This window comes from Heterodontus francisci, chromosome 3 (genome assembly GCF_036365525.1).
Source record: "Heterodontus francisci isolate sHetFra1 chromosome 3, sHetFra1.hap1, whole genome shotgun sequence".
NCBI classification, from domain to species: Eukaryota; Metazoa; Chordata; class Chondrichthyes; order Heterodontiformes; family Heterodontidae; genus Heterodontus; species Heterodontus francisci.
The window spans coordinates 157,191,552-157,206,244 of NC_090373.1; the positions used below are offsets into that span (position 1 = coordinate 157,191,552).

At 42.8% G+C, this 14,693-nt stretch overlaps 1 protein-coding gene across 9 annotated transcripts in view; it reads left to right on the forward strand.

Annotated features, from left to right (window-relative positions):
• Window positions 1-448: 448 nt before the first annotated feature.
• Window positions 449-14,693, forward strand: part of prdm1a (PR domain containing 1a, with ZNF domain) — a 99,408-nt gene continuing 85,163 nt past the window's right edge. For 4 of the 9 annotated variants that reach the window (XM_068026986.1, XM_068026996.1, XM_068026998.1 and 1 more), the window contains exons 1-3: window positions 449-723; window positions 2,334-2,423; window positions 3,524-3,577. Coding sequence is in view for 2 of the 9 variants with exons in the window: in XM_068026993.1 (XP_067883094.1) it covers window positions 878-915; window positions 3,524-3,577 (92 nt within the window). In the remaining 7 variants the exon portion in view is untranslated. Of the gene's footprint in view, window positions 724-790; window positions 916-2,221; window positions 2,239-2,333; window positions 2,424-3,523; window positions 3,578-14,693 lie in introns of those variants that run through there. The other 5 variants (XM_068026987.1, XM_068026988.1, XM_068026991.1 and 2 more) reach the window with 5 other exon arrangements.

Consider the following 14,693-nt stretch of genomic DNA (forward strand, 5'->3'; position numbering starts at 1 on the left):
TGCAAATACTCTACACTTTCCAGGTGGGTCTATACTTCTTATTTAATATCACTTCTATCTGGCTACAAACTACTCTGGCTAATTGAATCCAGATACCCCTCAAAGAGAGACGGAATTATTTGATTTTTGTTTTACAAAAGCCATTAAAGAGTGAAATGGTCTCTGTTGTTTCAGTTGTCGCTGGGGACGTGCAAGCGGCCTCTGTAATATTGGGAGCGGGGGAAATATTTGTAAGTGTGATTTTTTTTAACTTTGAAACATACATAATTTCCTGCTCATTACTCAAGATTTAGCAGGGCGCGTAGGTGTAGGAAATTATCTTGCACAATGTTAAAAGGGAAAAAACAGCCCAACGTCGCCTTTCTAAGAACATTTCGAAACCGAAATGCAATCAGTCGGATGACCAGTTATCGAGTATAAAATGCCATCACTTTTGACCAAACAGCGATCTGTGAGTGCCGGGTGGTTTTATAATATGGGAATGCTTGGGAACTGAGAGGAGCCTGGATTCCCCAACGATGCCATCGAGACCAAAAGTCCAGTAGGTGGATTTCTGAGACGCTGGGTTCATTCAGTGTAAAGAGGACACAACCTTTCCGGGAACTGGGATCGTTTGCAAAGCATTCAGCTCTGAAGGGAAAGCAGTAAAAGTGGAGTCGGTGCGCTGTTTCCTACCCCCCACCCCCTCCCCCCGAGAGCAGGGTTCCCGTGCTCCCCCGAACTGTAAGATTAAGTTATCACACTTTCTGACTTGTACTAGTGTTGTCTAAATGTGAAGTGGTTTTGTTCAGGAGTTGCCTTTAACCACCCGACATGGGACTAAAATATCTCAGACTCCGGCTGAACTGATTGGCATTAAAAAAAAAATCACCTCTCAATGACGCCCTACCTGAGAATCGATAGCGTGGAAATTCAGTGAGTGCGTGATGTTCATTATATTGTCACATTTTGTAATTGTGTTTGTGTGCGTGAGAGAGAGGGAGAGAAAGGACGGGACAATTTTCTCAGGGCACACTTGTTCAGGATGTCTAAATTTGGATATATTTCAAATCGAGCCGGTATCTCAGATTATAAATATTCCTAATATCACCCCTTTAGACGAGGTTTTGCAGATGTCCCATTGACTGAAATTTAAAAATCGCATCATCTCCCCCGGTTTTTTTTTTCCATATATAAATCTCCTTTTCAAATGAATTAAAAAGCCCTCAGAATAAAGCCTTGAGACGCTTGACAGAAATTCCCTAGACCTGGTGTCTCCTGAATTCTCTGTGCCCCGACAGAGCTGTCCTGGCACCGTCAGCCCAGCGACAGAAAAAACTTTATCCCACTTTGCAGAACTCGAATCTTCTCTGTTTCTGTCCGATCTTACAGTGCAGGTTTTGCTCGGATTCTTTCTTCTGCAGTTTAAGCCGCCCGGGACATTATTTTAAGGGAAATCAATGGTTGAAAGGCGTAAACTGATCAGAGTGGAAGTATGCTTATCCCAAGTGGATATAATGTCGAGGTTCAAGCACAAATTGCAATACTTTCCATTCATCGCTCCCGAGGAAATGAAAATTCAATAAACGTTTCAAAGCATCCGCACGGCGACACCTGCGCCGAGTGAACATGAAAACGTTCCCACTTTAGAAAGTGACAATGATTCCTTTTCTAAACCGCTGTGACATAGACCCAGGGGTGATCCTGGAGCAAAGAACTTTCAGCAGCGTCCATGCGCTTTAGTCTAGGGCTCTGACGATCACTGGACTGGGATAGGAGAGAGAGAGAGAGAGCTTAGTTCCCAGGCAGTGAGACTCTCGGGGCGAGTGTCCCGAGGAAAAGATGGGGGGACGGGACGAGAAGGTGGAAGTGAAAGTTTTAATTCTCTTTTCTTCTTCTGGTGATGTGTCCGGAGATGTTGGCGGAACTCGGCTGAATGTCACGTGTGGGAGGTTAAAAATTTGGCAGGCAGAACTTACCAGTGATAAAATAAAATGACATGAACGTTCAGAGACCAGAGACCACAGCAACACACACACACACACACACAAATACCGAATAGCAGCCCTGGCTTTGATCCCGAGTGAACTGACCGGTGCCTTTCACCCCATCTTTCAGAGTGGGAGTGGTCAGGGGAGGTGATACAAGGTTTCTGTTAAACCTGCGACAGGTAAAGGATTTAACCCCACTGATTAGTTCATGCTAGCACATCGACCCACTCTGGCTCCATACAACACCATATCCAACCGAGTCTGAAATGTAGGTTTCTATGTAAGAAAAAAAAACTTGAGGCTTCTTTGTTTATTTTCCTAGGTAATGAGATTCCTATTTCATGCAAATCTTGTACTTCGCAGGTTTGAGTTATATGGGTCCGAGTCTCTTTACAGCAATCTCACTCGGCCGGGTTCACAGACCGCTTTAACTCCGACCCCCTGAGAGCTCAGGTAGGAATCTGCACGCAGCGCTCCCCCACCCCCAAAAGAATCAAATTGGTTAAACCGTTGTTATTTTTTGCAGGCTGTTTGAAAATATGTCGCGCGTGTCCCCAGTGAAAGTTACATTGTAATGAGTAAAGCGGAAAAGATTACCTGGTAAAAAATAAGTCTAGCCGATGTAATTTTATAATCCTAGAATGATCCAGAACAGGTACAGACCATTAGTCCCACTGCCTTTCCCCACAGCCCTGCAATATTTTCTCCTTCGCGTATTTATTCCCAATAGTGAGACTCGGTAGCTCTTTCAAAGTGCCGACACAGGCGTGATGGGCCGAATGGCTGTGCCGATTCGATTGATTATTACAGGAGAAAGTCACGACTTGGCCCCACAGTTTGATAGTGGTACAGAGGTTCAGCTATCTAGCTGACCAAGATTAATTCCGGGACCAGACATCACGTTGTGCACCTTGTTCTTTTCTAGTGGACGTTGGAAAAAGTTTACAAAGGAGGAACACCTACACTTCCTGCTGTGTATGTGTGTTTCAGAAAAAAAACTTTTTTTTCTCTAAATTTGTCGACACATGTTTACAGATTGGTTTCAGAAATTGAAAGCCCCGTTTTATAACTTCATTAACTCAAAAGGCTGCCATTGTACGGGACAGCTTTCAGATGGGGATATGCTCTGTTTAACGGAGGGTCTGCATTTACGTTTTCAGGTTATCTGTCCCTTCTCTTCCATTAACTCAGTGCAATTCCAACATTCCCTGTTTTTATTTCTCATTTGCGTTCTATTTGAAATCTACAATTTTCCAATAGGCTTTGTAACATCAAAATAAGGAATATAAAGACATTTATTTATCGGAGTGTGGTTTGAATTGGTAGAGCGGGTGGGGAGGGAGTGTTGAACCTCTTATTTGGAGATCTGTTAACTTGAGAAAACTTCAGCTAACAACAGACAGGAAAAATGACCCGGTCCCTTTTGATAAAGGCCAACGCGGGGGCCGAGCAATAATCATTCGGAGCAGCACACGTCTTGGGAAGTATAACCCAGCCAGCCCAAGTTTCTTTGACGTGAAGTACTTGAACAGTTATTTCTTTTAAATTTTCAGAGGCACACGCGGATCCTTGTCAAGACCGAGGTGGGAGACGTCGGCCAGGCACTGGTAAGTGAAGAGGCTGTCCGGGACAACGTTTCTTTTTGGTTGTGTTTGCCTCTCTGAGCTGCATCGCTTCAACGTTGAATCATTCGGTTAACCTTTTGGAGGTTGGGGACGAATCTAGGTTTGTTTTTTTGCTCTTTATGGAGGTCAGGCGGTCAGTCAGTCGAGAGAGAGAGACTGGCCCTTAGGTTCCAATGTCCCTCTCCACCTGTGTGACAAAGCCTGTCCAGGCGACCCAACTTTTCATGTGTGGTTTTCTCCCGCTTTCCAGCTCGTTTTCTCCAAGGCGATGACTCTCCACTGAGCTCGGGTTCTCCACCAGCACAAAGGGCCCTGCACTACCTGATCTGAGTGACTTTGCTTGCATCTGAGCCTCGATTGTACCAGCAAATAATTCCTCTACCGAGACCAATATTGCTGAACCCAATCTCACCTTCGGCCATTGCCCGCAGGCAGGCACTTCCAGCAAGGGTCAGGAGGAAGGAAACCTGATCGATTTTACTCCTTCTGAAGCTGGGTGCTGAGGCCAACTGTAAGAGCCCTAGTGACGTGGCCACTTAGTACATACCAGCGATCCCTGGTCTGCATGGCTTAGTACCTGTTGGTTAAATGCATTGAGCATTTAAACCCGATGATTCACCTCCCCCCCCCCCCCCCCCTCCCCCCGTTTGCTAATTTGTAGATAAAATTTGAGTTGATTTGTTTTTTTCTTGGTAGAGCTTGCGATATCGTGCAGCAGTAAGGGGAGAGATGGCTTCCTTTTTTGTGCAGAATGAAAACAGTGCCTTCTGATATTTCACCGTGACAAATCCTGTTATTTCACCATTCCCCTGTTCCTACTACAATGCACTATTTTGCATTTGACAGAAATGTCTGTTTAAAGAACCTATGGCAGTATGGAGGTGCCCTCTGCATGTCACCGTATGAGTCCTAAGTGCAGATAATTAAACATTGTTTAACACTAAACATTGATAAAAATGGGATTGGCAGAAAGACTAAATCGATATGAATTTCTTTATTTGGAGAATTATTTACAGATTATGAAAGAAAATATTTTATTTTCACATTGAGGATTTATTTCTACAGGCAGATACAATCATTTATAATACTGATATACTATGACGTCACTTCAAGATTGCATTGTTAATTGTTAATCGCAGAGAAACGTTACGACTAGATGTGCACATCTCGTATACTTTTTTGTATGCCTCCTAAAGATGGCCTAGTAGCTTTCTGCTTTAGTTTCATCTCCTACTCACTTTTTAATAGTTCTGACATTACTCTCCACCAAGTTTTGTGCAGAGTTCTGGTCTGCATTGAATTATAGCAAGAGGCTTACAGGCCAATACATTACATGACTGGTTCAGATGAAGCAGGCCTTTCCCGACCAACAACCCTATTTATTTATTTCAATTTATTTAGAGATACAGCACTGAAACAGGCCCTTCGGCCCACTGAGTCTGTGCTGACCAACAACCACCCATTTATACTAATCCTACATTGACCCCATATTCCCTACCACATCCCCACCAACTTACTTACACTAGGGGCAATTTACAATGGCCAATTTACCTATCAACCTGTAAGTCTTTGGCTGTGGGAGGAAACCGGAGCACCCGGCGGAAACCCACGTGGTCACAGGGAGAACTTGCAAACTCCACACAGGCAGTACCCAGAACTGAACCCGGGTCACTGGAGCTGTGAGGCTAACCACTGCGCCACCCATTACTGAATATTCCATTTTCTTAAATGAATGTAGGTCCCTGGCCTCAAGCATTCTTCCTAGCAACCCATTCAAATTAGCGATCACCCTTTAGGTAGAGTAATACTCCCTTACATTTCCTAAACTTTCCTTTCACCACCCAGAACCTCTATTGCCTTGTCCTGCCTACCGTGCTGCAACTCAAATTATCACTTCAGGTTTATTTATGTACTCTGCCCTCTCAAGTAACTTAACCTTTATCCCAGCAATGTGCAGAACAATAGCTTTCAGAAATGGCAGTCCCTTTCTCACCAATGAAATAATGGGGGAGAAAGTTTACATTATTGAGTGGTAGGAAATAAAAGGATTCTTACCAACACCCGATGCAGGCGTCAAGCATTCTTGGGTTGGATGTAGCTCTGATTTTCATGTAGGAGCTTTACTTGTTGTAGGAAAACCTGATATTACTAAAGATGAATTTATTCCACAGCATTTGTGATCCACCTGTATCCATTCATCTTGGCTGTTCTCCTCTCAGCACCAACAGACTCTCTCTTTCTCCTGGCTTCACATGCCAATACATGTACTTCCAGCAGGTTCACAGAATTTGCCATCAGGAAGAGTAACCCTGGCTGATTTTCATCCCCCAACCCCCAACCACCTGCCCTAACAACTAAGTCAACAGGAGTGCTGCTTGATTTAATCCAGAACCACCTCATTGCTGCTGTGATCACATCTTTACCTCAGTCACTGGAGTGCTCCTTGCTGCCAGTATAACACTTCCAATCCCATGCTTATGGCCTCTTGGAGTGAGAGTGATCAGTGAGCAACAGCTAGTCACAAGTTCTGAGCAGTTTCTTTTTTTTGTGATCTCCTGTCACTTGGGGGCTTGATGTAACACTGAACATCATCCCTGACACTTGAGAATCATAACTGCTACTCTCATGGAGGCAGAGCTTTAATCCAGTTAAGACTGGATTTGAACTCAGGTCTTACAGGAAGAGACAATTGCCTCACCCAAAATGCCACTCCATCATTCTGATCCATTTATTCCACAGGCAATTCAGGTTTGGCAGCTTCATTCTCATCTGTCTGATGCAGGGAAATTATTGGCAAATTTACACATTTATTTCCATTGCTATGCTGACCATTTACGTTGAAGCACCATGAAACTGTCAGTGACCATAAAAACATTTTGCTGTAATTTTAGACACGTCAAAAGTCGTTGCCATTAGTTTCTTTGAGTTGGAGACCTGGGTTATCTAATTTATTAAATTGATAGAACGCAGAAAATCACTTGCGCCAAAGCATCCGTCCTCGAGCAAGTTGGAGAGGAAACAGTGAAATTCTGACACTTTTTCACTTATTAAACAGCAGAGGTAGTTTTTCATCACAGGATCAACATAATTGCTGCAAGGTTGTATTGAGCAGTGCGGTTTGGCATCGGTCCACCCTTATCACATTCCAGTTGTACGCAATAAATTAATTAAGGTACCGTTCATCGTGCTAATTGCTTCTAGCTAATGAAGTCATAATCCTATTGGGCTTTGTTGGAGGTTGTGTGCGACATGTTTTGACAGGCCCTTGACAACTGTTGGAATTTTTTTCTCAGTGGAAGATATTTTTCTTCATTCATTAGTGCTATGGTTTTTTTTTAATGCGGGCGGTGTGTGTGGGGTGGGGGGTACGAAAGTGCATGAATTATATAGATCGTTTTATTTTCAGCTCTCTAGGCTTGCCAAGCCAAACACAATGTTAAATATTTATGACCTTTTGAGTTACTGATACCTTTCCCCATTGTAAAGAAACAGATACAGTTGCTGGCAACTGTTCCTGAACTGGCATGTTCACCTCTCTCTCTCTCACCCCTGCCGGTTGCCCTTTCTGCTGTGTTAAGTTAGATAAACATTTGCTTCTCAGTAATTACGGCTAAGGCAACCCCTCCTTGCCATTCTCTGTGCAGCCGTCCATGGATTACCATACATGCTGTGCCTGCCTGTTTGCCGCGCACAGTGGGGAAAGCCTGCAGCTTCTTCTGCTGACTGGAGGGCAAGGGGAGCGCTCAGATGCAGCGGGCAGGGTCACCCAGGGTTATTTTGGGTGAATCCATTTACATGTCTGTATACGGCGAACAAAAAAAAACAGCCTCTTCCCTAGTCATCCAGGTGGTTGTAAGGGGATCAGAGAGACTCAACTTTTTACAGAGCTGCTGTGGCCGTGCTTCAAATATGCGAGGAATTTAACTGGTGGTGATCTGTAGAAAGCTCTGACCTATTGGTTCTGTGAGTTTTTAGGGCTTTCCTCTCATTGTTTCAAAGGCTCTTGTGTTGTAATCTTGAGTGAATGTAATATTTTATAAGGCTCTGAATTTTCCTTTGCGATTGTTTCTCAGTCAAACATCACTCGCACAGTATTACAGTATAAGCTGCTCAATGCACTTATCACAGCTCTCAGGATGTCCCAAGGTGTTTCACATCGAATTAATTACTTCTAGGACTTTTTAGGTGTATGGAGCAATAGAGAGTGAATTGTAACCTGGCGGCTTATGAATGACATAAGAGGCTCTAGTTTCACTGACTGGTAAAGATAGTACTTTCTTCCTATTTGAAGCTTTTCTTTGATATAAAATTTAAGCTAAGCATTCTTCTCCTCCAAGTCCCTCAATGACCTGTGGGTAAAGGCACTGTTATACAGACCAGAAGGTGTCAGTTTTGAGTTCCTGTCTGTACTGCCTAATCTGGTTTTAGATTGGGGTGTTATAATTCTTCTCAATATATATCTGGGTTAGTGAGGGGATAAGTCAGCTACAGTTTCCATTCCTGATACTATCCAGTGACCCCGGAGGGAAGGTGCTTGTGTGAGGTGAGCATTGGATTCAGTTCTGAAGACCTCCTTGATCTAATAGCCTGCCAGTAACTCATCATCAAGGGTCATATACGTAGAATAATCATTTCAGGTGAAGTACGAAGGGCTGAATTGCAATCCAGTGTGAGTCTGCATCTTCGAAGATGAATAGAGAAATTTGATGCGGGGGCTGCAGGAGTCTTTCTTGTCCTGTTCGGGTTTTCCATCTAATCATAATCTTAGAAATGTGTTGTTATGTTGTTACTGCCTCTCCTAAAGTAATTGATATGTGAGTAACTAAGTGTTAGATTTCAACATTTCTTTATATAATAGGTGGGTTGCTACATGATATCAGGCTCTGTGATTATAGGTCCTCACTCAATGTAGGAACGAATATAGGAATTGCTAGGTTAATAGAAGACCAAGGTCCATTTAGTTCACCTTCTACCATCTTGGTAGCTGCATAACACCACAGTAATGGAACTGTTGACTAATCATAGCAAGCAATCTATATCAATTAAGTCCACAACAGACTCAAAAGACCAGGTGAGGAAAACTTCCAGTGGTGGAAAACCTTTGTAACCACAGGTCCAAAGTCACCTGTTCCTCCCAGGCATGCTACACTGACCATGTCTCAAATTACGCATATACTGCATCTCTAAATATTATTTTCTCAAAGAAGTCTAATTATGTGTGCGTGACCTGAGCTGGTGAATGTCAGTGGCGATTTCTCAGTGCATTCATATAGCATTTTTAACATGGAAAATATTCCCAAGTGGAGGAAATGAGGAATGGACCATAAGGCTTTGTGGGTGAATGAGAAATGACAGGAAGATGAGGTGGGATTGACTGAAGTGTTGCTAGCTCATCTTAAAGTAAAAAGACATGTGGAGGTATAGGATTTTCTTCAGCGTGCTAAGACAAATAAAAGTTTTGCCATTAACAGTGGGGAAAAGATGGTGGGATGCCTCCAGAGGATTGAAGGATGCAGCAGGGTACAGAAGGCTGGAGAAGATCACTGATATACAATAGGGGCAAGGCCTGGACAGATTGAAAATGAGGATTTTAAATTCAATTCATGCGGGAACAGGATGTTCATTGATGTGTATTTTAGATTAGCTGGAATTTGTGTATTTCTGAGGCCATTGACAGAAGGATATTGAAGAACCTGAATCTGGATAAGGGTTTTGGAGGTAGTAGGTTTGAGCTAGCCTGAAAGTGGGCTGCATTGTAAATGGGGAAAGTAAGCAGCTTTTGGCATTGGATTTGTAATTCCACTTGAAGAACAGAAAGCTTAGAGTTCGTATAGTCTGAGTGAGCAACCAGGAGTAGGGGGAGTGAGTGGCAAGTAAATAGGGCTTTTGTTGAGACAGTAAACTACCTTCCTATGATTTAACTGAAGCAAATGTTATAAAGTGTACAGCACAGGAATTTGGCCTTGTTAAAAAGTATTTATTTAAATTCAAGGAGTATAGCAAATGAAGCTGATGAGCTGAGGGCACAGATAGACACATGATAGCATGATATTATTGCCATAATGGAAACTTGGTTTAAAGAGTGGCAAAAATGGCAGCTCAACATCCCTGGATATAGAGTTTTCGAGCAGGATAGAGAGGGGGGTAAAAAAGGAGGGCTGTAGCATTATTGGTTAAAGAATCAATTACAGCTGTGAGGAGGGATGATCTGCTAAATGAATCATCAAATGAGGCCATATGGGTTGAGCTCAGAAATAAAAAAAGGCGCAGTCACACTACTAGGACTGTACTATAGAACCCCAATTACTGGGAGGGAGATAGAAGAACAAATATGTAGGCAAATTTCCAAGTGCAAAAACAATAGGGCAGTAATAGTTGGGGATTTCAACTACCCGAGTATCAACTGGGATACAAACAATGCGAAGGGCACAGAGTGCACAAAATTCTTGAACTGCATTCAAGAGAACATTTATAGCCAGCACATAATAAGCCTAATGAGAAGGGGCGCAATTCTAGATTTAATCTTGGGAAATGAAGCTGGGCAAGTGGATGAAGAAGCAGTGGGTGACCATTTTGGAGATAGTGACCATAATATAGTTAGATTTAGCATTATTATGGAAAAGGACAAAGATAGAACAGGAGTATAAGTTCTAAATTGGGGAAAGCAAATTTTATGAAGCTGAAATGTAATCTGGTGAAAGTGGACTGGATACAGCTACTTGACAGAAAATCAGTGGCAAAGTGGTTGCATTCAAAAGCGAGATTCTATGGGCACAGTGTAGACATGACCCCACAAAGAAAAAGGGTGGCACTGCCAAATCTAGAGCATCCTGGTTACCTAGAAGCATACAGGGTAAGATAAAGCAGAAAAAGAAAGCTTATGACAGTCACAAAAAACCTTAATACTTTAGAAAGCCTGGAGGAGTATAGAAAGTGCAGGGGTGAAATAAAAAAGGAAATCAGGAAAGCAAAGAGAGGACATGAAAAATTATTGGCAGGTAAGATCAAGGAAAGCCCAAAGATGTTTTATTAGTACATTTAAGAGCAAGAGGATAACTAAGGAAAGGGTAGGGCCTTTCAGAGATGTACAAGGTAACTTATGCATGGATGTAGAAGATGTGGGCAGGGTTCTTAATGTGTACTTTGTTTCTGTCTTCACAAAGGAGAAGGATGATGCAGATACTGTAGTTCAAGAGGAGGAGTGTGAAATATTAGGTAAGATAAGCATAGTGAGAGGAAGTACTAGAGGGTCTGACATCCTTGAAAGTGGATAAATCACCAGGGCCAGATGGATTGTATCCCAGGCTGTTAAAGGAAGCCAGGGAGGAAATAACGGATGTTTTGAGGATCATCTTCAAATCCTCACTAGATACAGGCGAGGCACCAGAGGATTGGAGGTCTGTGAACATTGTATCACTGTTTAAAAAGGGTACGAAGGATAGGCCAAATAATTATAGGCCGGTCAAGCTGACCTTGGTGTTGGGCAAATTATTAGAATCAATTCTGAGAGACAGGATAAACTGTCACTTAGAAAAGCACAGATTAATCAGGGATAGTCAGCATGGATTTGTTAAAGGAAGGTCGTGTCTTACTAACTTAATTGAATTTTTTGAGGAAGTAACAAGGAGGATTGATGAGGATAGTGCAGTGGATGTTGTCTACATGAATTTTAGTTAGGCATTTGACACATGGAAAAATGGTCAGAATGGGATACAGGGGAATGTGGCGAGTTGGATCCAAAATTGGCTCAGTGACAGGAAACAAAGGGTAATGGTTGACAGATGTTTTTGCGACTTGAAAGCGGTTTCCAGTAGCATTCCACAGGGTTCAGTGTTGGGTCCCTTGCTGTTTGTGATATATATTAATGATTTGGACTTCAATGTGGGAGGCATGATTGGGAAATTTGCAGATGACACAAAAATTGGCCGTGTAGTTGATAGCGAAGAGGATAGCTGTAGACTCCAGAATGATTCAGTGGTTTGGTTGAGTGGGTGGAAAAGTGCCAAATGGAGTTCAATCCGGAAAAGTATGAAGTAATGCATTTGGGGACGGCAAACAAAGCAAAGGAATACACAATAAAATGGGAGGATATTGAGAGGGGTAGAGGAAGTGAGAGACCTTGGAGTGCATGTCCACAGGTCCTTGAAGGTGGCAGGACAGGTAGATAAAGTGATGAAGAAGGCATATGGAATGCGTTCCTTTATTGGCCGAGGTATAGAATACAAAAGCAGGGATGTAATGCTGGAACTGTATAAAACGCTGGTTAGGCCACAGCTGGAGTATTGCGTACAGTTCTGGTCACCACATTACAGGAATGACATAATTGCTCTGGAGAGAGTGCAGAGGAGATTTACGAGAATGTTGCCAGGGCTTTAAAATTGCAGCTATGAGGAAAGATTGGATTGACTAGGGTTGTTTTTCTTAGAATAGAGGGGTGACTTAATTGAGGTGTACAGAATTATGAAGGGCCTAGATAGAGTAGACAGGAATGACCTGTTTCCCCTAGCGGAGAGGTCAATTAACAGGGAGCATAGATTTAAGGTGATTGGTAGAAGGTTTAGAGGGGACATGAGGATGAACCTTTTCACCCAAAGGGTGGTGGGTGTCTGGAATTCACTGCCCAGATCGGTGGTGGAGGCAAAAACCCTCAACTCATTTCAAAGGTACCTGGACATGCACCTGAAATGCTGTAACCCGCAAGGCTATGGACCCGGTGCTGGAAGTGGGATTAGAATGGGCGGCTAGTTTTTTCAGCCAGCGCAGACACGATGGGCTGAATTGCCTCTTTCTGTGCCGTAATTTTTCTATGGTATCTGTGGAAATCCTGGCTCGTCCTTGCCTGACACCTGCATTCTCCAGCAGAAGTCACTGGATAGCGATTGGGAGAAGGAACCCCTGCTGCCTTTTCTTCTTTCCACCCTCTGGTCACAAGACACTTAAAAGGCCACTCATGGATCTGCCATGGCTGAGATCAACTAACTCATCAAAGATTAGAAATTAAACCTAGAGCTTTCCTCAACCCTATGGCTCAGTTACATGCTGGGCAGTGCTTTCTCAATTGAGTCATCAGCTGAGCGGTGTAAAGGATTTGGATAACTGTTGTACTTGAAAAGGAAACATTTGCAGGGTTATGTGGAAAGGGAGGGGAGTGGGACTAATTGGAGAGCTCTTTCCAAAGAGCCAGCACAGGCACAATGGGCGGAATGGCCTCATTCTGTCCTGCATGATTCTATTGATAAGATCTCAAGACATTTTGCTTCATTCTGAGGGGTTTCCATTCTTAGTCTGACATCCATATTCAAGTCACTTATTGTAGCAATTTCTGGGAGTCGATGAATGAGAGGTTCCGCGAGACAAGAACGGTAGGTGCTTCATTTATTTTTTTCAACTTGTTTGACTACACAGTATGCCCTCTTACTTTTCAAGTGTGGTTAACCAAACATGAGCTGAACTCCAGCACCAGCTGTAATGAACTGTTAATGTTTTGGTTTGCTTAAGGATCATTGCAGAAACTATATGCAGCTGGAGTTGCTCCAATACTAAGTGTTTGCATCCAGAATAATGTCTCCCAATGAGATAGGAAAGAGTGAGCTACCTGTGACCCACAGATTGTTGCAGTTCCTTCCCCCTTCATTCAAACTGTAGTCAACAGCCTTTTTTTTGTATAATATGTGATTGCCCTTGCTTCGCTGGGAGAAGTACTTCATAGTTCTTTGTTGGGTGGGGATGGAAAGGTGAGAAAAATCATAAGAGCTTTAGGTCACTGCAAATAACATAATGCAAAGCATTCCAGTCAATGTCCTCCCCCTGAGTAAACTGACAACATGTTGACTGGGTTTGCCAGTGTTTTGTGTGTTTTTTTATTAATTTAATCAAAGTAGTTGCTATGTAGTAGCTTCAGTTTTACTGGAACTGCAGTAATCATTGAAATCTGATGACTTTTTAAATTGTTGCTCCAGATTTTAGTAAATTGTTTCCCAGAAATTTATTGTCTTGTTCAAATAGAGGAAATGAGAATTTAGTCTGTGCTCTTTTTCATTTCTTTTGCAAGAAAATAAAGGGTCTTTGGTGAACATTGCAAACTCATGGGTCGTAGTAACATTAGGAACAGGAGTAGGCCACTTAGCACCCCCAAGGCCTACTCCGCTATTCAATCCGATCATGGCTGATCTGTACCCCATTTTCCTGCCTCAATACCCATTGGCTCCTTTCAGGTATGTGAGGGTAAATCTTGAGTTGGTTATTTTGTTCCTACTCAATTTCTCTCTTTTGTTCCTACTCAATTGACTATTTGCAAATTTCCCTCCTGATCTTTGCCAATATTTACATGCGAGGCTTGTCAATGAGCATCAGGAGGCTATTCTACCTTAGGAAGCATCACACCTAAATTCAATCCTATCCTGGCCTTTGTCATGATTACTGGGCTGCGATCAAGAGCAGAAATTCTGATTTAACACCCCCTCCCTAACCCAGTGGTTCTACCACCATCACAAATGAGACAAGTCAGTTCACCTGGGATTAACCCTGTACCTTTCGACTGTATGTCTCTGCTGCTCACTGATCTTTTCAAGGAAACAGTAAATGATCAGTGAAGAAAAATGTCGCTTTACTTATCTGGCTAGGGAGATAGAAAGGGAGATGTGTTTATTTATGTTTAAAAAGCACTACGTTGTCTCAGCACCTTGGTTACCTCATTTATAATGCGAAATAGAGGTCAGATACAGGAACGAAACATGGCCACCTCTTCACACTGTATAAACTGGTTCCAAATCAGCATGAATGTAAATGAGATCCACCTCAGAGACAGCTCTTCTGATGGTTCCTGATTTGGATACCGGTGGGTGGCTCCTAATATAGGCTGACAACATAGTTCACAATTGGATTGCAGACTTAATTCTACTGCTGCATAGATGGCTTTTTAAAAACATAAACACAGGGCCTCCTTCAGGCCCTGTGTGTTTATTCAGTATGTATCTGACTTGTAAAGTAATAAAGGTCCTTTACTGAGGTGGATGATCTCTGTGGGGGTGGCAATAGGAGTGTTACATTTGGCTTTGCCCCTGGCTTAAGTAGGGGAGCATTGGTCAGAGTTCCTTGT